Here is a 23,276-nt window from a genome sequence, read left to right as displayed (position 1 = left end):
TTTTCATGTATGTTGTTAAGTTGGTGGTATTTCATTTTCCTATAGGCTCAGGAAACTCTGGAGGTCGAGCCGACGAGATTTCCATGTGTTCCTACGGAAAGGTGAAAGGTGGTGGAGGCGGTGGTGTTGGTGGTGGTGGAAACTCGTCAATTTATCAGCCACAGAGGGAGCCACTATATTTCCCATCGCCTTACGCCGCGTCGCACGTCAGTGGAGGAGGAGCACTAGCGGCGGACGCCCATCATCGGCATATCACGTCCGGTTTCTCCGGAAGTTTAAGGCGACACCAAGGTTCTAGATTAGGAGAACACGTCTACGACATACCTCAAAGGCCACAACAGGTATAGAAAATTGATCATTTCTTGTGTTTTTCTCGCTATGCCGCACCTTACGTGTTTAGCACCTGGGGTGTAAGCACGATCCTTTCAGTAGTGGTAAAACGGATCTGTTTTGACGGGTCTTCGTGAATCACGCTCCTAATACCTCAACCAACCAATGGGAATCTTTAAAATGTGAAGCACTGAAATGTTTAAATAGCTAGTAAATGGGAAAGTATAAATTCAGCCCGAAGCGTATTATAACAAAGACCTACCTAACAATCAACCAAGACCGAATCTTTACACTTAATTTATTATATTTGCACAGATAATAAGTTTCTAGACTCGGGGCTAAGAGAAAATATCAAGGCAATTGAAATTATTGTTCGGTAGGACTCGAAACGTGTATTTGCGTTAATGAATGCTTATAAATTCGTATACGTTATTCCATAAACTCACTGCTAGCCCTTCTATCAAATATATTGCATAGGTGTATTAGTTTTTGAAGCCATTTCAATTCAGTGTTCGATATTTGGTGCATAACGAGGGATTTCGTTAAACTCCTTAGACGTACGATGGCGCCACGCGAAACCAAGGATTTTCCTGCGTTTTACCAAGAATGCCAAGTTAGCAGATAATTTGTGTGCAGCGCACTGTTCTCCTAGTGATTCCTGGAAGATAAACCACGCCCCTTCTCTTCTCCTTGTGAAATATTTCCCCCTTTCTCCAGTTAAGGTGGAGAAGACACTCCGTTCTCTCTCTTCCAAGAATCATGAAAACAGAGGTTTTCAAATTATCTATACATTCTTGGTTTTCTTTAACGCGTACCATCTAGTGTTGCGTGGTTCCAGGTAGGAGCAACAAACACAAGGAGAGCGCAGCAAGCCTTTAAACACGCTAACGCAGTGCTGTGTACAAATTTCATTGGACGAGCCTTTACGCTGAAAGTTTTACGGGCGGGGGGAAGACAATTTCCGAATTTTCCCCTTCCGACGGCAGCAGGCGCTAAAGCGTCTAACCAATGAAAAATGTATGCAAGAAAATGCACGATTTTTGACGGGTTGCGTTCTTCTTGTGCGTTGTGCTGTGTTTGTTGCTCCTAAGTTCCAACGAGCATCGGAAGATATTAACATCAATAATATATTTATTTATACTTATAGGGAGAATGGCTAAGTTACTTCGCGCTGCTCCCAATCCCCTAATTGTCAAAAAGGTTAGCTCTTTCCCCCAATAAGAAATCAAATCTCATTGGTTCCTTAAAACTGACTTGTCCTGGGACGCGATGTAAGCGCACCCCGGTGACGATTTTCCTCCCCTATCTCGTATACAGCATGATGCATATTCATTCTATTTAGTCTAAATAAATAAATTCTTGGTAACAAAAACCGTCATAAGAACCCCTTATTTTCTCCAAAAGTATCATAGAAATATTTAATATTTAATAGCGTACGTTCTACCACCGTATAGTTTGGGTATTCATTCGGACCAATTGCGTATTATTTCCCCGTCTTATAACGGTCGGCGTGCGCGTCAATTCCCTTTTTTGAATATCCGCGTATCTTTTTCGGGACAAACGGTGCGTGCCATTGGGAGTTCTTCGTATTTGCTCGCTAAGAATAGGGCCGCGGAAAATAGCTCGGTTACGGGGTCGTAATGCCGGGCAAAAACGATTTAGTCGAGGCGCCGCCCGAGAACGAGAAGCGGCTTTCCTCTCTCCGTCTCTTGGGAGTCCGACTCTTTCCATCCGGCTTTCATTTTGCCAGCAATTGGGAAGACTGAATTCCGGAAAAGATACGCCCCCCTCCCCGTTGTTCCGAACCATGTTCGCTATATAAGGTCGACCCGCGTTCCTCAAATGGGTCTTTGCATGCATAAACAAGTGGTTCCTCCCTCCTCTTATACGCCGAGGGAGACCGTGAAACCACCATCAATCGAGCGCAACATTCGCGGTTCGTTCGAAGATTCGCCGGGATCTATTATCCATCGAAGCCTTTACCTCTCCCTTTACTTTAGATAGAACTGTCAATCTGGAATGTATAATCTCTGTACGCCGAGAGCGACGCCTATAGTGGCGGCGAAATGGCTCGCCGAAAATCAATTTTAAAAGCCTGAGCAAATATTTCGTATTCCGAAGATCAACATTACTCGCCTAATGAGGGTTGATTTATATTTCATGTCCTAAATTTAAAGGGGGTGTATAACCCCCACCCGGGCGACGTAACTCCGCTCTTGCCGTGTGATTGGAAATTCAACGGATAAAAGTCGAAAATGGTCCAGACACGAGTTTCGAAACGATTACTTTTCTGCGGGGTTTGACGGTGAAACCAGAAGTTAATGAACCAAAGTGAGCGGATAGCAATAGTGCTCGGAATTGTTTATTCATTATCCACAAATTTTCCGATTTATTTAAAAAACGTTGGTAAAAAGAATATCATTTTAACTTATTTAATTATGATTTTTTACGCAACCAAACATTTATTTGAATAAAAGTGGTAATTATTTAAATAATTGTTTGTTTTATTTAAATAATAGGCTTATTCACTTTCGATTATTTAAACATTTTACAATTTTTATTCAACTATTGGTTATTTAAATAAATATTTAAATATCGCGGAGCTTATTTTCTTCATGGATAAAAATTAATCGAATGCCGAGCACTAGATAGCAATTGCTATGTTGTAAGCGCGCAATTTTTTCGTCACATACCCTTAGCTAAATATCAAATAAATATATATATATATATATATATATATTATTAGGAGACTTCTGACAAGAGAAAGAATGGAGGATAACAACGACGTGGCGCTAAAATTGGACCCTTCGCAACCTCGGCTAGCGAAAATGCCGCTAAACTTCGGTTAATTTCCTTTTGGTGAAACATTAAACTTTGAATTGACGATCGCCGCCCCACCACTATATATTATTCAGACATTGTTTAATCTTCCAAATATGCCCGATTTTCTCTCAGACTATTTTGACAAACAGATTTCAATATTTTTACTCCCCTCGAGGCTTATTTTAAATTGGAAATACTATTTGTCGGATTTCTCCATTATGATGTAACGTGAATTTTGTTTCGTTTTATCTGACGCCTTATTTTAAAAGAACATAAATGAATATAAAATAGTCTATTAAATATTTTGCTAAATGCTAAGTGGCGTGTGAAAATAGTTTTATTACCACACTTTTCAAAATAGACACATTCAATTTTCACAGTCAGATAGCTACTTCAATATTTAGTATTAATATTAGTAATATCTCAGAACCTCCCACATATACTTGTAAACGTTTTTGGATCCTTGAGAACCTTCTCGCGCGTTCTACAATCGTTTAATACTGAAATGAGCTCGCTCTTTTTAGAGGCTTTTTACGTGGTGTGATATTGAAATGATCATATAAATATGACTTAGTTATTTCGGCAAATTTAATAGAAACAAATGTAGTCTATAGTGGTCTGACCGGTTTTGATAAGCTTTTAGAAACTGGTCGGACGATTTTAAATTACATCTTCAGAATTATTCCTATCCCAACCGGTCAGATTATTGTAAATATCATCTTCATATTTTAAATTTACGAAACTTCTCAGTTGATTGTAAAAAACATCTTCAGATTTAGGTTTATCGAAACCCGACAAACTATTTTAAATAATATCTTCAGACTGAAGCTTACAGAAACCGGTCAGGTGATTGTAAATAACATCTTCAGATTTAAGCTTATAGAAACCGGTCAGGTGATTGTAAATAACATCTTCAGATTGAAGTTTTTCGAAACCTGTTAGACGATTGTAAATAACATCTTCATATATAAACTTTTCAAAACCAGACAGACAATTGTAAATAACATCTTCATATTTAGGCTTTTCAAAACCTGTCAGACGGTTCTAAATAACATCGGCAGATTGAACTTTTTCAAAACCAATCAGACTATCGTAAATAACATTGGTTTTTATTAACTATGCAGATCTAACGAAGTCAATTAACCTTTCAAACAAATATTTTTCTCCGTTGTTAAAAAATCCATTCGCAAATTGGCCGAAACGTGCAAAAAACCGGAAAAACTGGAACATTGTTAACCGTAACAAAGCATAGTAGGCCGGATTTTAAACTTTTTAAATTAAATTCAGCCCACGCCACTTCGAATTTCGCCTTAGGCCAACTTGTTATTTGTACCCCCGTCGCAAACTATTTTAGAGTTTAAAAAGATAATTGTAACCCTGGACACTCTTCTCGCGTGCGGCACATTTTCTATCCGAAAGCGCGTCGAAGTGGTTTCGTCCTTTAGCTCTTTTTTTTAATTTTTTTTTCCATTTTATTTTAAGTCAGCCTCGAAGTTGGCAAGCTTAATACGACATTCAGCCCCTGAAGGCTCGACTTCACTACTAAACGGAACCCAGAAGGCTTTTTATAGCGTTCGAAATTAGGATTTGGTGCAGTGTCTAACGCGTCATTCCGTACAGTTTAAAGGTAGCTAAAAGCGTACGACACGGGGTAATGACGTTACTGTACCCTCGTCCCGCTTTCGACACATACTGCCAGTTAACCGTATTAGCCTCTCGTTACCCTTTTATATAGTCTCGGCGAAAGCCGTCTGAAATTTAATTACTTTCTGTTTTGTCCTTTTTCCACCCCCCACTATCTTCTTTCCGTCTCTCTCTCTCTCTCTCTCTCTCTCTCTCTCTCTCTCTCTCTCTCTCTCTCTCTCTCTCTCTCTCTCTCTCTCTCTCTCTCTCTCTGTGCCTTTTTTGCGCTGACGCATATCCTTTGTCTTGGCTCCTGACATAGCGCTCCGATCTGCAGTGTGCGGGTCACCAGTATTCGAGGTTATGGACAACGAGGCCTTCGGGCCTAAGGTTACCCCTCGTGGGTGACAACGAGAAAAGTAAGGAAGACGTTATACACAGTTCTTCGCGCATTGGCACCTGCTTACGATAGCACGAATAGACCTTTTTCTTCCTCGCTATTTTAATCCCAATGGAGGCCGCCATTACAGGCTCAAAAAGGAACGTGGAAAGCTAATGGCGCCGTCCGTGGTATAGTGATGGAAGAAAATGTTCTATATTAGAATCTCGTAAAAGTAGTCTCCCCACTACCCTTCTTAATTTCTATCAAGCTTCTAAGATGAAAGAGAATTAATTTGTCTTAACCTTAAGAAAAACGAACAATGGCCTTATATGCTTGCACGGTGAACTAACTCTGATTCATTTGTATTCTTTCCCGCGCGTATTTCCTTTTGCCCAATTTCTCTTCCGTCTTTTACGTTTTCTTTCTCTCTCTCTCTCTCTCTCTCTCTCCATTTCTTCCTTTTTCTCTAATGCGTCAAAAGAAGAGTGCCAGGCTTTAGTGATGTCAAACACCGAAAGCGAAATATGTCGGCAATCCTTAGGAATGTATTACCACAGGTAGGACATATCCCGTCCCCCCGCTGTTTTCGACAGATTAATTATGAGGTTTTCCACCCTCCCCGCTAATTTTGTACCCCTCCGTTTTCTGGGGACTATTTTACCTCTTATCTGTTCCTCCGCTCTATAGCTAACCAACTAAGATTGCATCGCCGCCTTCCTATTGTTTTCTCTCTTCTTATTAATATAATGGTTAGTGAAAGGTATATATTTAGATAAAGTCGGCTAAAGACATCGAAGGAGTAAAGTCTATATTCGCAATTATATCTCCCCCAGTGATAAATTAATCCGGTGCTATAGGTCGTCAGCCAGTTGGGGGGGGGTGCCGGCGGAGGACGGCTTCCAAGATTAAGAGCGCTTTATCTAATGAGAAGTCAGGACGGTGCCTTGCCTGTCCTTTTTTTTGTAGTAGGGGCGCGGGAGCTATGGCTGGCGCAGTGGGTGGCTGGGGGGGATATAATTTGTGAGGGGGCCTAATTACGGTTAGGGATTTGTTATTTGTAAGGAGACTAGTGGTTCGCTTCATTTATTCGGATTCCTAAATCGTAGCCTGACCTCGATTCGTACCCCCGAACAGAATATTCTACTAATTAAAAATATTAATGCCGTCCAAAGTTAAATGCGGATTTGAGTAAATTCTTTTAATGTGTTTAAATTAAACCAGCTATTTCAACTAGATTAAATTTCGATATTTGTAATTGAAAAGGTGTTTCTATAAAATACGGGAGGTCACGTGATAATGTTTTATCTACGTCACTTAGCTGTAGCTCTAGAAGGTAGAGAGCACGCGCTGCAGTCGCGAGACCCTTCGGAATCTGGAGTACGCGTGCAAAACTCGCGTGCAAGTAAAGCACTTAAATAACTGTTAATTGTTTTATTTTTTTAGAAACACCTATTATGTAGAGCCTGTAGTTAAAAAGTCTTCGTCGTAATAGTTTTCAAATGCATATTTATTCTTGTCTTAGTTCATCTGCTGGTGAGTAGTAGAAATCGATATCTCTTCCTTATATTGAATAAAACGTCCTAACAGGATTCCAAGTTGCAATAAACCTTTTACTAAAACGCCATCGGCATATTCTTCCGTCCCTTTTTTAAGTATAATCAGGAGAATATAAACTTTACCTTATGGGAGAAGTACGCATCTCAGTATCCCAATAATGCTATGGGTTTGAATTTTCAAAATACTTTTCCCCACTAATGCTATTTTTTTTAAACATGTATTTTTGCTGTTGGCTCGCGTGGCATGAAGGGCTTACCACCACCCTCATACGCATTGAAACCCGGCCACCTGTTTAAGGCATTTAAAGTCGCTCGATGACTTGGGCTATAAGGTGGTGCCTTGGATTATTATTATTATTATTAATTTTCAAAATACTTTTCAAAAGAAAAATAGTGCAGCGCTAAATACCTAAAACAGTAACTTTTTAAAACTACTACATCGTGAAAATATTGTTTATAAATTAATAAAAAATTTTACATTTTACATCATCAGACGGTAATTTTGATCGGTGATGCGATATAAAAATCCCCTGTTTGGTGCCTATTGAAACCTACGAAGCTATACATTTCATTTAAATGATCTATATGGATACTTCTCTCGTAAGAGATGTCTAATAAACTTCTGGTGTAACGTAGTTCGGCCTTGGGCTGGTGGAACGAGAAAAGCTATAAAACAGATCTATCTGACCAATTTTTATAGCGTGCCATAGGGACATCATCGAATAAGAAAACCATTTTTCAGTGCTAGATTTCACATACTTTATTCGGTCTCCGGAAATCCCCCCCCCCCCCGCGTCCCTTTCGCGTCCAGAACGAAAACCTTTTTTTTTCCATCTTATTGGAAAGGGGTGATGGGAAAACGAAAAAGAAGTTAGCTCGGTGGTTTGTAAGCGTAAAATACTATTTCGGGAAACGGTCGAAACTGGCTTGTCACCGAGATAGGATATGATCGAGACCCCGTAGCCTAGGGCGAGCTGGGGGAAAAAACGGGGGGGGGTGAAATATCAATTCCCATTTCATTTTGGGGGGGTAGGGAAGGGGTTAAAGGTGACAAAAATAGGCGAGAAAGGCGGCTCGTATATCTAACGATCGGCTTGGCGTGGTGCTGGTCGTTCTCGCGTGAAAGCGGCTCTAGCGCCGATAATGCGTTCATACATTAGGGTCCCGTTATAGCCCCATAAATTGCCAACGATGCCAGATTGAAACCTGACGTATAGCGGGCTCCATTCGAACTCGGTCCGTCGGAACGATCACCACTGACTGATTCCGAAAGCGCGCCTCAATGACTCCATTCTAGCGTGTACCGCGAAGTGAACGCCTACGGCTCCTAGTCGTTTTTAGTCAATTGACCAGCGAGAAATAGGCCCCCGTGGAGCACTTTCTAATCAGGAAGCCGTTTCGACGGATTGACTGGACGAGAGGTCCGTTCTTTATTACGCCCCTGTTACAATCTCTCCAAAATATACGCCACCTTTACCACCTTCGACGGGATAAGGAACTATTACGACGAATATTAACAGCTGTCATTTTGATTAACTATTTAACTATCGAAGCTAATTGACCCTTAAGTTGTAACATGTTAAATTTCTTTATTTATTACCTAATGGACACTTCGTACGCCTTAAACATTAAAATTAATTTTAACGTTTAGTTTTCAAATTTGGCACGTACAATAGGTTATACCATAAGTCTATAATATTGTTCCATAAGTTTGTCACTTAGGGGAATATTTTACTGAGAGGAAAATCTCCCCCTAGCGAGGCGTTGTCAAAGGCTACGTGTGACGCGTTAGCAAGCGGACGCAAAACGGTGACGAAGCCCGTAATGCAGTCTGTCTTGTGAATAGCTCTCAGTAAAACTTTTGCACGTGAAGAATAGGAAGTTTCACATATATGTTACAATATTATACACTTATGGTTATACGTTATGACTAGTGCTAGTGGGAACTAAGTTTAATCTAGAGCGTAAAATTAACCTTTATAATTTTACTATTTCATTCACGAAAAAATTACTGAACTAATGCTTTCTTATTGGTTTTCGATTGAAATATTCTATAGTGTAAATAACTTTCTTAATTAAATAATTATATTAAACAATTTAATTGACCGGTCTTGAATCCTTCAAATTTATAGTCGATAAATACTGGAAATTCGGGGGGGAAAACTTATAAAATTAGAGTAAAGCCACTTAACTTAAAATATCAACCGTCAGTAACCAAGCAACGATTCCTTTTAATGAGTAAAGTAATATAAAAATCGTAAAGAGTGGTAAAGTAATAAATTAATCACTTCTTTTTGGCGAAAACTAACAAAGTTACCATCGCGTGTTGAGAAAAGGGTCGCAAAATAAAAACTATATAAAGAAAATAAGGAAACGGAGGAACAACTGGGGGGTCCACCATAGCGCGAAACCTTTTTTCGACTGACGTCATTAGAGTGAAAGCTTTTCGAAAAATAATTGGGCTATTAAAGAAATTGATGTTTCTTTGTCTAGATTTTTTGTCAACTCGTTACGAGGGAGGGGGGAAACGGGGGTCCTTACTTGACAAATTAGCCTTTCTGCCATTCATCAGGACCGCCGTACACACTGGCCTTCCCGACAATGTAGTTCTAATTAGAATCACCAAAAGCGATTCCCTCTTCGTAGGTTTTTTATCTCGCAGTATTCCCTAACTCTACCATCCGTTATTTTCCTTTATAAGTCGAAATATGGGACATTTTATGATTTGTAATTACAATAAAAATCCGTTTGATTTTAAAACCTATTCGTTTTAAATCAAAAGTTGCGTTAAGAAATAAAATAAAAAACACTGTATCGTAATCGTATCATTTAAAGTCTACAGAGGATAGCATTCCTCGGCTGAGTTGATAGATGTAGCTTATTTTTTTCGAATACCGTTGGCCCGTTAAATTACGCCATATAGCTTTGTTCGTGTCTTTCTCATTCTATTTTTTACCACGGTTACGTTGGCCAGAGGGACCGCGCTAGTACATAGGGACGAGAGAATGAGGGACATTCCAGCAACCGACTTTAGCCACGTACCTTTACCCCAATATTATTGGAATTTGAGCTATGGTCGAAAAATTCCGACGTTTTTTTTCTGATTCAAACTTTTCTTTCTTTCTTGCACGGCCGCTCTCTTTCTCTGTTTCTCCTCTTTCCGCGTCTGTGTTTGGTCCCTTCTCTTTCTCCTTGATGTGCCGTGGCTCTGATGTTGGTGGGATAGCGATCTGTCCGAATCGCCGAGTGCCGACGAAGTTGGTTGCTTGGCGACGAGGATTGACACCCAGGAAGCCTCGGATCTGGACGGCTTCTCCGAAACGGAGTGCGACAGAGATCACACCATCAATAGACGGTGTAAGTAAAATCTCTTTGGCGACAGAAACCTTCGTAGTATATCATTCTTGCAGCGGAGATGTTTGGGTACTCCTCTCTTAAACTTAATTGAACAAAACACTAACGGAGATATTTATTACCAGACCTTATTGGAGTCTTAAACCGAGGGGCTAACCACTTCCTCAAATTCTTAATGCTCGGCAGTCAATTAATTTTTATCCATGAATAAAATAAGCTCGGCTATACAGGGTGGAAGCCTCAGCCGTGGTCCAGACTCGGTACTTCTCCTAGTACACCAGAGTGCTGCGGGTGGAACACTTCTACAGGCGCTGCTTCGGCCATTTAATTCGTTATTTAATTATCCAGCTAGAATTTCTAAAAATTCTAGCTGGATGTTACTAAGTCTTTATTTTCATTTTTAGTTTTAAATCGTCTTCTGCTCTCGCGGAAACTTTGTTCTTACCAACTAGTTAACTGATAATTAAATAACAGATTAAATAGCCGAAGCAGCGCCTGTAGAAGTGTTCGACCCGCAGCACTCTGTTGTACTAGGAGAAGTACCGAGGCTGGACCACGGCTAAATAATATTTATTTAAATAACCAATATATTGGTTATAGTTGAATAAAAATTGTAAAATGTTTAAATAATCAAAAGTGAATAAGCCTATTATTTAAATAAAACAAACAATTATTTAAATAAATACCACTTTTATTCAAATAAATGCTTGGTTGCGTTGAAAACATAATGAAATATGTTAAAATGATATTCTTTTTACCAACGTTTTTTAAATAAATCGGAAAATTTGTGGATAATGAATAAACAATTCCGAACACTACAAATTCCGTACACTGATTACAGCGAGTACAGCCTTTGGGAGTGCTAAATATGTAATCGATTACGTAATAACTTTAGTACAGTCAAAGCTACAGGCTTGTACACCGATTACGGGAAGTGATCAGCCCCTCGTCTTAAACGCGCCACAATCAGCTGCTCTAAGACGGATAATTTTACTATAATTCTGGTTGTTTGGTGCGCAATAACGTTCTGTTGATTAATCCACAAATGTATTCGGCAAATGTTTCAAGGAAATATTCATTGTTGAAGTACGCCAGTTTCTCGTATTTCACTTGGAATTTTAGGATAATAGCGCGAATACCACAGAAGCCAAACTAAATTTTAATAAAAGAACCCCAACTAGAACGGCCCAAGTGAAAACTAAACACAATACAGATTCTAATTACACTATTATAAATGTATCGTTCGAGAATAGGTCTTTTATTTTCCTTACAATAAAAGGGGGAATTTGTAATTATCAATAAACAAACTTTCAAAAAATTCGAACGAAAATTTCAGAAGCTTAATTCTGTAGTTTATTAATTAATAATTTATTCAATATACCGAATCTAAGAATTATATCTCTACGTTCAATATAACAAATTGTAAATTTCAAGATTTTCGAAGTTTTAATTGATTGAGTTTAAACGCGAACGCGTATCTCAAATTAATTCTGTTTACCCAATCCTTTAATATATACGTATAAATTGAAATCTATTCCAATTTAATTAATACCTCTCCATTTTAGACAAAGAAATTTACTTGGCTATAAAATTCAAAGAAATTGAGTAGCGTTAGAAGATTGTAGTAGATGTTATAGGCCGGCCAGAAGACAGTGACTAAAGGGGTCAAATTCCTCCAGAAAAATGTAGGGCCGCTTCACCATCTCCCATCCATTACGGGCGCTCACTTTCCTCTGGCATACCTTAGAAGGAGGATGGAGCAAAGGTAGTAAGAGGTAGAAATATGCATCAAAAATTAGGTCGCGAAATCGGGAAAGAATTTATCGTGTCACCGGAGCCGGTTGTACCCGTTTGAGAGGGTGGTCCCTAATGGCTTACCCTTAAAGCTTTACGGTGCTTAGCGCGATTAAGCTAAATAGCCCGTCGTTTATCAGTTTTGCCAAGTCATCCGTGTATATTAGACCTCTTATTTTTCCGAATTTTTTTCCTTCCGTCACCCTTTGCTTCGAAAAAGGGGGGAACTAACTGACTCTAGCCGCTATAAGGAATAGAGTACCGCGAGATTCCTTATGTTTTTCCAAGCCGTTCTCTTCGTCTCGATTCGTACTTTTAATGGGAGACTTGGGATTTTTTCGGAAACCCTCCTTAGTTAATTCAACACTTTGCAACTTCGTAACGTATTCACGCCATCTTTTTTTTTTCAGTAGATGTGATACGGAAGGTTTTTGGAGGAAAAAATAAAAACGTTTCTAAGTCTCGTCTAACGTCGGCTGTACGTTCTCTTTTTGGGCGCGCGAAAGGACGCGCTCTCCATAATTACGTTTAAGAGGAAAGGACCAAGGGTTGGACGGGGGCTGGTTCGAGGGGGACCTTGTTGTTTTTAGCTTCGCCTCTTCTGGCTAATCCGATTTCGTATTAATGAGATTGGACGAGCGAGAAAAGAAGAGCGGCGCACGCGACGAAGTTACGTGACGTTTCGCCAAAGTTTTCCTTTCGATGTCTCGGCTTCTCTTATGTATTTGCTAGCCAAGAAAAGCGACGACCGCGTCCCATTCGGATCCTCAGCCCGAGGGGGTTTTCACGGTTGCGGCGTGTATAAGCGGGCCCCGGAAACGCGAAAAGCTAATTTGGAAGAGTTCGCTTGTTTTGTTACTTTTCATTTAATTTAATTTGTTTCGAATTAGCGTACAACTTCCGTCTGTTTTCGTCGTGGCGTTTTGTCTCACTTCTACCTTCGTTTGAATTCGATAAATAGAGGCTTGTCTTTCGGGACTCGTGGTTGTCTGATTCGGGAAATTTACTTCCGATTAATGTGATTATTTAATCGTTGCGTCCCGAGTTTACCTATTTAATTGTTCTTTTATAGTTCACTTATTTCACAGTTTAACCTAGAACAAATTGCGGAAAATATTTCTATTTGGATTGTTACCGATTTTTAGGCGCTCTTTTACGTCAAGTGTCCTTTACTTTTCCCTTTGAGCTTTCGCCGCCATCTTGGAAAATGGTGGGGAAACGAATATAATTTATGTTCTATTGGTCGCAGAGACGGGAAATTTTACTTTCTACCGAATTTTAACAAAGGTCGGCGATTTTTCCATGAGGCAACGTTACCATTTAATTTACGACCAAACTAAATTCGCTATGTTAAAATGCACCGAACTTCTTTTATTAAGGTAACTTCTCCCGAAGCTATTAATAAGATAAAACGTGTATTTTCCGAAGTAGTTTTGGTTTTGGATATTTCTGATGACCTATATGTGCCTAGTATTATTTGTTTGTTTAAAGCGTAAGAGATTCCTAGATGTATTATCCCCTCCGAAAATCTTTAAGACCACTGTCACATCGATCCGACCAATGGAACAAAAATTAGAAGTGTTGATGAAGATATGGGCCTTCATTTTCGAAATGGCTTCTAAAATGTAAGAGAGAGGGGCATCTCTTTTCTTAAAGAGTGCCCAAGAAGCCAAAGAGAAAATGATGTTGCAATTTGATTCATATTACTCTAAAATTTGAGCTAAAATGACAAGAATTAGCTCAGAATGTTCATGGTAATTCCTACTTGTTATTTCATTTTCGGTATTAGAAAATATGGTTAAAATCAAACTTAGGTGTTCGCCTTACGTTTATTTTGATTTTGTACGTCACTCTTCGGTGTTATTTAGAATCCTTTCAATTTCTGATTTTCTGGGTTTATGCGTGATTTACATAAAATGACAAGAATTAGCTCGGTATGTTCATGGTAATTCCTACTTTTTTATTTCTTTTTCGGTATTAGAAAATATGGTTGAAATCAAACTTAGGTGTTCGCCTTACCTTCATTTGGATTTTGTACGTCGTGTTACGACAATCTTCGGTGTTATTTAGAATCCTTTCAATTTCTGATTTTATGCGTGATTTACATAGACCCCATACCGAATTCAATAACGCCCGTTTTATGTAAATTTAGTCCTCGTATAATTCAACGGCTGCTATACCGTTAACGCTATACGTATACATTATGAATTGATAATAGAAGCGACCATTAGAATCGTAATCCGTGGCTGTCTCTTTTCAAAAATGAAATCTTGTAAAAATAAGTTGAAGGAAAGAGAGGCCTTGTCACCAGCTTACGCGTAATACAATCCGTATAATCCAACGTTAATGAGTAATGGTGTGGACGGACATTTCCATTGCAAATGATAATACTCCATCCAGAGAGGGTAAGGAGGCTGGTGGTCGTCGATCGCGAATTTTGCCTCGAACGTTGGCGCGCAATAATTTCAGGGCCTTGTACGCGGGATATCCGATGTTTGGCACGCTCATTTCCAAGGGAAATTACCGTAACAGCCTTTGCGCGGAACTTGACAGACTTTGAAGTTGGCTTGTCTAACGTAGGCCTAACCCTGTTGTTCCACGGGCGTGCTCCTTTGCCTAATTCGGCAATTCCGAGAAATTTACATCTCCGAGATCTCTGTACGTTCTCCCTCTCCTTCTCTCTCTATCTCTGGCTGGCCCAGTTCCATATTTTCTTTGTCGTCTGGAGAAGCTTCGTAAGAATTTCTGATTAAAATATTTCGCGCCCCGACTCTCGCCTCTCTATATAAATAAACTGACGTTGTTATTCGACATTCTTGCCTATTGACGTGGTCTTAAGCCGCGCGAACTACTTTAAGTGTACGGTGTGTGAAAGCTCTTTCTGAAAAGTGTAGATTGTTAACGTTCTGTTGAGTGGGTCACCCTTTTGGAATTTATATTGCGAAAAGCTCGACTGACATCAAATTTACAAGCCTGTAGTTTTGGCTGTACAAAAATGATTTACAGATTCCAGTTTAGGAAAAGACTACTCAGTTCCCTGTAATTGATTTTTCAGATTTTTGGAAGTTAATTGTTAGCGTGTTTCTCCCACGACCAAGGATATTTTCAATTGGATTCTTCGATACTTTTATCTTTACGTGTATGCAAAATTAATTCACATTCGTTGGTCCACCAGCTCGTACAAATATATCATTCGCCTTTTTAACGCGGGCAAAACTCTGACTATTAAATATTAAAGAAGTCCGTTTTAGAAAGCGATATTATAGAAAAAGGCGAAGTAAAAAAGTCAAATTCAATATTGGGTCCGGGAACGCGTTTCATATCGACTCCTTTATTTATAAATATGAGAAAAGTTTATATCGAAAAACTGCCTTTTTCTTTCTCTTAAACGGCGAGAAAGGGGGAGCGGAAAAATTTAAAATTCAAATGCGTCTCGGTCCTCCACGTCTTCTCCTTCGAAAACTGTACGTGAGATCCCGGTTGGGTCTGCGCGGTATAGAACTCGATGTCGTCCCTACGGCTCTCTCCGAGCTAACCTTAGAAGCGACTTCATTCGGCAATAAACGAGATTCTATAAAGAACCAATCTTTTCCTTTTCCGAATCAAAGAAAAACCCCGGGTAGAGTTTCTCTCATTCTTTGATTTTTTAGCTCCTTTTTACGCGTTCTTTTGCCTTTTAAAATAAGTCAATAAGTTCTCGATTCCTGTACTTAATCAAATAGGAACAAGAATCGAAACTCTTTCTTCAATTTCCAGTCTTCTTCCGCCTTCCACCTTCGAGTAAAGCGCTTGAAAACGATTTTGTCCCCTTTTCTTCAAAAAAGAGGAGGAATCCGAGAAGGACGAGAGAAGTGGGTTGCAACTTGAAAAACCGGGCGCGCTTTTAAATCGATACTAACGATTCTTTCACAACTCGCTCCTTTGAGGGAGAGATAAAAGTTTTTTCACCCTTTTTTCCCGGTGTACGAAATAGGGGTTGTATACCCCAGAATCCGGCTCGCCCGTATTGATTTGTAAATGATAGGCCATGTAAAATACTTTGGGGAGAGAGATTTAAGCGGGCTCTTCAAGACTGTCCATCTTGCGGCTTGGGACCGGGCTAGTTTTCCCGTTATACTTCGCAGTTAAGTGGAAAGCGTGGTGGATGGTACGGGCTACGTTCTAACCTTTTCCCCTTTTAAGATCGGTTTGAAATTGAGGTGGTATATATATAAGTATCGTTTCGAGAAGGAAGGTACCTACATCGACGAATTTAAAATTGATTCGAATCGCTTTGATAGGGGGAGAATATGGTGGTTTCTTTCTAATGACACTCGGCTCACTTTACCTGTATAAGACGGTGGGATGTTATTTCGTTATCCCCGGTAAGTAACGCCCTCTCGCGATTGTCTTTTATGTTAGAGAGATAAGAACTTCATTACCGTCCGTGGCGCAATTCTCGAATCGATCGCCCTGTAAAACGCTCCGTTCCGGCGTTCTAAGCCAATTGCGATAATGGGACAGTTAATTAGTTAAATTAGATATTGGAGTTAATCTGGAGGATTGAAAATTGACCGCCCCCCCCCCTCTCTTCCCTTTCTCCGTAAGAGTAAGCGGAATTAAAAAAAAACATTTGGGTTTATCTGTTTCAGAAACAAATCGTTTAATGTTTATTTTTGTGGATTTTTTTTCAATAGAATCCATTTTTATAGCTTAACCTAATGAAATTGAAGCCAATTGTTTTGTAATTGTATTACTACGCGATGTTTTTCTACTCTATTTAACTTCAAATTCAATTTGGTTCTAATTAGAAGAAACCTTTTTGTGGATGGTTATTTTATTTTTAAGATAGTATGACGTTAATATCTTTTAAAAGGTTTCTTGGTTTCTCTCAAAATTATACCTTTATATTTATATATTTTAAGCTAACTTTTTCAATATGGATCAAAATAAATCGCGTTGTATTTTGGAAACAACATATCATCCTCGCAGCTTGTACGAGATTTCCCATTTCGAAAACCAAGTTTTCTCTCATTTTACGGCTAAAAAGCTTTTGTTTTCGAGACTCGGAATGGTAATAAAAGCAAAGTGCGGTTGCGGGAATGAGGAGGAGTTGAAGAGTTAGTAGTCTCTTTGCTCGGAATGGGGAGATGAAACAGAAATTCAACTTGTGGTTCGGCCAAATTGATGGGGTCGTTAAAAGAGGGAGAGGTATACGTAGCCGGCGAACAATAGGACTCGGCTTTTGTCGAGAGATAGAATCAGGAGTGGTCAAGAAGGGATGGAGAGGAATCACCGGTCAAAACGACGCGACTTTCGGGGGTTAACGATAAGTACTCGGTTTGTCGCTCGAGTTTAAGCCAGAGCCGTTACGAATTCTGAGATATGGGGCATTCGGATCTGGAAAGAGCTACTTTCCGAGTTTTCAATTGTTCACGAACGTCCCGCGTCGTGCGGTTCTAGAATGACTTTTTCGACTTCAGGAATTTCATCGGGTTTTATCACGTTCCATATCGACAGTTTGAAATTGTACCTCAACTTCTTCGTTTCGAAAGTTTCTTTGTCCCTGCAAGGGGTTAAACCTCTCGAAATGATGACGGGTCGTATAGCCCTACATCGTTTGGTTTTTGTTCATAAACGCCGAAACCCTATTTATTTGATAGAACTTCTCCCCCCCCCCCCCCCAGGCTAGCAATTGGATAGTGGGGTTTATGTTTAATGGAATAGAGGCGAATCGGAAAACACTATAAAAAGAGCCCCTCTCGATTCTTTATGGTTCACTCTCCTCTGGCCCGGTGCGCTTCTGTTTTATTGTTTTTCGATTGCCGATGGGTTACTTCTTAAAGGCTATAACCGCTAAAGTGCCGCGCTTCCAAATTGAGATGTAGAGTAGCAGTTGGAAGAAAAAATCGATTAGCTTCTAAATAAAAAGCGACGCCAATTTTTTTTTATTGGTTGAACGAAATCACCGCGCGTGCTTTGCGTAACAAATGATTAAAAATAACTTTATCTGGAATCAAACGTTGAATTTTGGAAATACGTGATTGGATTAAATGTATCCCTTTTGTTGATTGTGCCGTTTATGGAACTATTCAATTATATAAATCGGGAGATGGTGTACAACTCATAATATCTGTCGTGCGCAGCGAAATAAAAGACGAGAACTTCTCCGACATAAAATCCGGTAAACCTTTTTCCTCTTATTTCAAAACAGAACTGGCCGTTAATTTATTTTTACACGCGCAAAATAACACCTTTTTTAACAGCAACCAAAAACTCACTTTCACGCGCGCGTGCGCTATATAAACATTTGAAAACGAATATAGGTACATGTACTATACAAAATTACGATGTGTACAACCGAACATTCCGCCCGCCTTGAAATAACGAATTTCAAATGAGATAGTAAAAGTCCGAAAAGTTACATTTGCATACATAAATAACCCTTAGTAAACAGTTTGAATACAATTAAAATCAGTCTAGTGGTAACTGGCATAATTTAACTACGGGTCTTTTCAGTGATTTGTCAGAGGTTCTGACAGTTACGACGCGAACTTGATTGTCTTGTCCTGGATGAAGTTCAGTGATTCTTGCCATTCTCCACTTGGTTGGAGGTAAATCTTCATCCTTGAGCAAGACCAAGTCGCCGACTCGTAGATTCGGTTTTGGTGTAGTCCACTTTGGACGTTGTTGAAGGCGAGAGAGGAATTCATTTCGCCAACGGTTCCAAAAGTGCTGCAGTACTTGTTGGCCCAATTGCCAACGTGACAGGCGGTTGACGTTTTCAGAAGTGAGATCGGGTTCGGGTATTGCGGTGAGCGCATCTCCGATTAGGAAATGTCCAGGTGTCAACGCATTGAAGTCGTTTGGATCCGAGCTTAACGCCGTTAAAGGACGTGAATTTAAGCAAGCTTCGATTTGGCAAAGAAGCGTTTGCATTTCTTCAAAGTTTAGAACCATGGTGCCAAGAACTCGTTTCAGATGATACTTGACGGACTTCACCCCGGCTTCCCAGAGGCCTCCAAAATGTGGCGCTGCAGGCGGGTTGAAGTGCCAATTAATTCCTTCGTCTGCGAGCCATCGTGACACTTGATCGTTGTTGTTTGTAGAGACTATGAATTTGATGAATGTTTTCATCTCTCGATCGGCTCCTGTAAAGTTGGTTCCACAGTCGCTGTAAATGTCGGCGCATTTTCCTCGTCGAGCAACAAAGCGTTTCAATGCTGCCAGAAATGCTTCGGTGGTCATGTCACTGACAAGTTCAAGATGAATTGATCTTGTGGTAAAGCAAGCGAAGACGGCAATGTATCCCTTAAACCTGAGGTGACTTCGTCCCTTCATTAGTTTAAGGGTAAATGGTCCTGCGTAGTCGACTCCACACTTCAAAAATGGCCGAGCAGGATTTACTCTCGCTGGTGGTAAATCGCCCATAAGTTGCTTTACAGTGACTGCCTGCTGTCGTACACATGAAACACATCTTCTGATATGGAAACGTATGGCATCACGAAGACCGACGATCCAATAACGTTTCTGTAAGACAGAAGTTAGTAGTTGAGCACCTCCGTGAAAATGTTTATCGTGCTCGTGTTGTATTAGAAGTTCTGTTAATTTGCTCTGTCTCGGTAACAGTGCCGGATGCCTTTGTTCGTATGGTAAGTTGGAGTGGCAAAGTCTGCCACCAACTCTAAGAATCCCATCTTGATCGATGTACGGACGCATCGAAAGGATTTTACTTTTCCGTGGTAATTCCTTGTTTTGTTTAAGGCAAGCTATCTCTTCGTTAAAACTGTTGCTTTGGACGACCCGAATCCAATGGGATAGCGCCTGTTCGTTCTCTTCCTTCGATAAAGGTCCAGTAATCCTCAATTCTGTCGCATTTCGCGAATTGAAGACAAAACGTAGAATGTAGGCGGTGATATGAATGAGTTTTTTAAGCGCTGAAAATTTGGAAAGGAGCGTGAAATCCATTTGATGATGTGTTACTAAAGAAATAATTCGTCTTTCCTCGGATAAACATTCATTTGGCTCTGAGAGTTCATGTAGTTCTTGCGTTGTTGCGGCGAAAATAAGGCACTGCGGTCCATGCCACCAGAGACCATGATTTCCCAGTTCGCTAGCGGATATTCCTCGAGAAGCGCAATCTGCAGGGTTGCTGTCTCCTGAAATGTGATGCCATTGCGCTCTCGGTAGTTTCTCGTGGATTTCTGACACTCGATTGGCTACGAACGTTTTCCAACGTTGCGGTGGAGCTTTCAACCAAGCTAGGACGATTGTTGAGTCCGACCAGCAATGAACATCAGCTATATCCAATCTCAATGACTCCCTGATCAGTTGAATCAGAGAAGCCAAAAGTAATGCACCAGATAATTCCAGTCTCGGAAGTGTGATTTGTTTGAGCGGAGCGACTCTTGTTTTCGCAGCGATCAGTTGTATTTTGATTTGTCCGTTGTTATTCACCGTCTTCAGGTATACGGCAGCTGCGTACGCTTTCTCCGATGCGTCACAAAATCCATGCAGGCTAATGTCTGTAGCATTAGCTTGCGAAATGTGCCGTTGAACCGTAATGTTTTCAATTTCTGGTAAATCGGTTCGAAACGACCTCCATTTAGCTTGAAGTGGTTGGGGAAGTTGCTCATCCCAATTCAATTTTAGCTGCCACATTTCCTGTAACATCAGTTTCGCTCGAACGGTTACTGGTGCCAACAGTCCCAGAGGATCGAATATCCTTGCTGTATCCGAAAGAATCGTACGTTTAGTGATTCAAATCCTGCTTGAGATGTAGCTTGAATGATTTCTGACTGAAGTCTTAAAACGTTCTCAATCGTTTCGTTACGATGTGTACAACCGAACAATATCTTTCCAGCAAACAAGAAATATATTTAATAGTTTTAGCTACAATTTATTTTCGTATTCACACAAGCCAAGTTTTTTTTGCGTTACGTTGCGTCGCGTAAACTTTCTGATATTGCGAAAAAAAGTTATTTTAATTCTTATAAAATATTATTACTACTAAATAGGTTGATTTATATTAATACAGTTTTTTATTATTACTATTAAGTAATTTTCATCCACAAAACAAATTGGTAAGTATCGTAGCTAAGCCTTGGTCACAAAATCCGTTCGCCTGCCAGTGTTATGAACCCAACGCGTCCTGAAACGTTTACCTTCATTTACACGCAGCAACTCGGATAGCTCTTTCTATTATATAATCTAGTAGAAACAAACACAAGGATAACGCAGCTAGCCTATAAACACGCTAACGCAGTGTTGTGTACAAATTTCATTGGATGAACCTTTAAGCTGAACGTTTAACGGAAAGGGGGAAGCGTCGAACCAATGAAAAATGTACACAAAAATGACTTCTGACGGGTTGCGTTCTCCTTGTGTGAGGTGCTGTGTTTGTTGCTCATATAGATATAATAAAGTTAAAAAATTTATAAAAGTGGTATTTTTGTGGGCACGCGCTGTTTAATTCTTTAATACAAATTGACTCGTACAATTTTGCACGTGTCTTTAAAAAGCACCCGCTTTTATGTTTAAAATTACAATAAAACTAACAGAAACACGTGACATCCCGTATTTATAGAATCGCCTATTGTGACCCGTGTTGGCTTGTGTAATTGAACTGTATTGTTTACCTATTCCTACTAGCGTTACTAACATTAACAATTAACAAGCATCTTTTTTCTATTTTATCTTTCAACCCCAATCCTTTTAACCCACGAACCAATCTCCGCTTTTCCGTCTGTGCAATGACACTGGGAATCTCAGATCTATCGAGTGACCTCCTTCCGGAAACCATCATTGTGATGTGTTAAAAAGTGAAGCGCCGATTTCTTGCTTTCTCGCTCGCGCAGTTTCTGGCGCAGCCCTCCCTCGTCACTTCTTCAACGGCGGGACGGATATCAAAAGACGCGGTCGCCCGATGAAAAAAAATCCTTCCCAATTCTCTTTTTGGAAATGGACAAAAGAAAGCTAGTCAAGAAGAAGAACCCAAAGTTGGTGATCGGATCTCTCGATCTATATAGATACTGTAAGGAAAACCAGTCAGAGAAAGAATTCGCGATGGGAGGAGAAAAAAAAAGTATTTTTGTTGGGATGATATAGCGAAACCGAAAAAGACGAGAATCTCTATATCGTGAGTGTGTCGCGGCTGCCGCCAGATTGCGCTCGCGTCTCTATCTCCAATATCCGCGCGCGCGACTCTCAGTATCTCTGATATTAATTCAGTTAGTTCTTTGGCCCGAGACGGATTCTCCCCTTCCTTTTGTTACCGGAAGAGGAAAAGAGTTTTACGGCTTGAAGAGGGGAAAAAATATATCCAAAAAACGGATATACGCTTTTGGTTCCGAGAAATCGTGATATCCAAAAGCGCGTATATTTTTTTGTTCAGTTTGGCTTCGCGGAAGCGGTTTGTATTTTGGTTGAGCCGTCTCCGAAACTAGGTACCGTATCCTCCCTCGACTTCCACATTAACGGTGAACGGAAATGGTCTACTGTGGAGAGGTCCGATTTAAGCCTACCCCATCGTTCTTCCGGAATGGGACGGTAAAGTGGTCAAGCTAGGGTAACTCCCCGTTCTTCGATTTGACTGCTTCGTCGTTTGAAAATAGCGCTTTTGTCGTAAGCCTCGAACGCCGATCCTTTTTGCGGTTTATTTTATTTGTTGTTTTTCCGCTACCGCGACTGCTACACGAAAAACCTTTTAAGGACCGAATGTCGGACACTGGTCCGGATTTGTCAATTAATTAACTTGAATTGTAATTAATTATGTAACTACGGTTTCTGTACGCGGCTAGAGTACGGACACTTTAACCGTTATGTACCCGTGAAATAATTTGAACTAATTCCTCGCTGGAATTTTGTAAATATAAATTGTACAAAAAAAAGGGTAATATATGAACAAAAACAAATTAATTTTTGGGGAAAAAATTCCGATAAAAATGTCTGTTGAATATTTAGCGAAGTTTTTATTGAACATATCCGACCTTCGATAGATATTATACGAAAATTCGAAATCTATATATATTGTCTTTTACAAAAATCGGTCGACGTTTGAAAAGGGCACATTTTTATATCAATACCAAAACCCTAAAGGAGAAAAATAAACTTATCATGACCCCGCCAAAATGACATTTGAGTGTAAAAAACAAAGTTTGTAAATAAAAACTTAAATTGATATATTACTTCGTTGTTTGATTACCTAAGCACTCAATTTCACCTTGTATTTTAGCGTAAAACCATCTTGACATTTTAGTACTTAAAATTAGCTTTAATTTTACTATTTAATTTTATGATTAATTTTCTAACGTTTTTGGTCTAATTCTAATCCAACTTCGTTTTTACGGTTTCCATAATACTATTCGTTCACGTGTAGGTTTTCTGGTGGAAGGCTTCTCCCTGAACACGGATGCTCGCACCTTTGAACACTTCTA

General features: G+C 39.8%; 1 protein-coding gene across 1 annotated transcript in view; it reads left to right on the top strand.

Moving 5' to 3' along the window:
- Positions 1–22,758, top strand: part of LOC149936073 (cell adhesion molecule Dscam1-like) — a 93,549-nt gene extending 70,791 nt beyond the window's left edge. Inside the window, exons 17-21 of the mRNA XM_090153610.1 lie at positions 46–341; positions 5,099–5,195; positions 5,640–5,715; positions 9,941–10,071; positions 21,613–22,758. Of these exons, the coding sequence (XP_090009736.1) occupies positions 46–341; positions 5,099–5,195; positions 5,640–5,715; positions 9,941–10,071; positions 21,613–21,659 (647 nt within the window). The 3' untranslated portion in view covers positions 21,660–22,758. The remainder of the gene's footprint in view (positions 1–45; positions 342–5,098; positions 5,196–5,639; positions 5,716–9,940; positions 10,072–21,612) is intronic.
- The last annotated feature ends 518 nt before the right edge of the window (positions 22,759–23,276 follow it).

This window comes from Leiobunum rupestre, chromosome 7, assembly GCF_980474605.1.
Source record: "Leiobunum rupestre chromosome 7, qqLeiRupe1.1.hap1, whole genome shotgun sequence".
NCBI lineage: Eukaryota > Metazoa > Arthropoda > Arachnida > Opiliones > Sclerosomatidae > Leiobunum > Leiobunum rupestre.
This window is presented reverse-complemented; position numbering and strand designations above follow the sequence as displayed.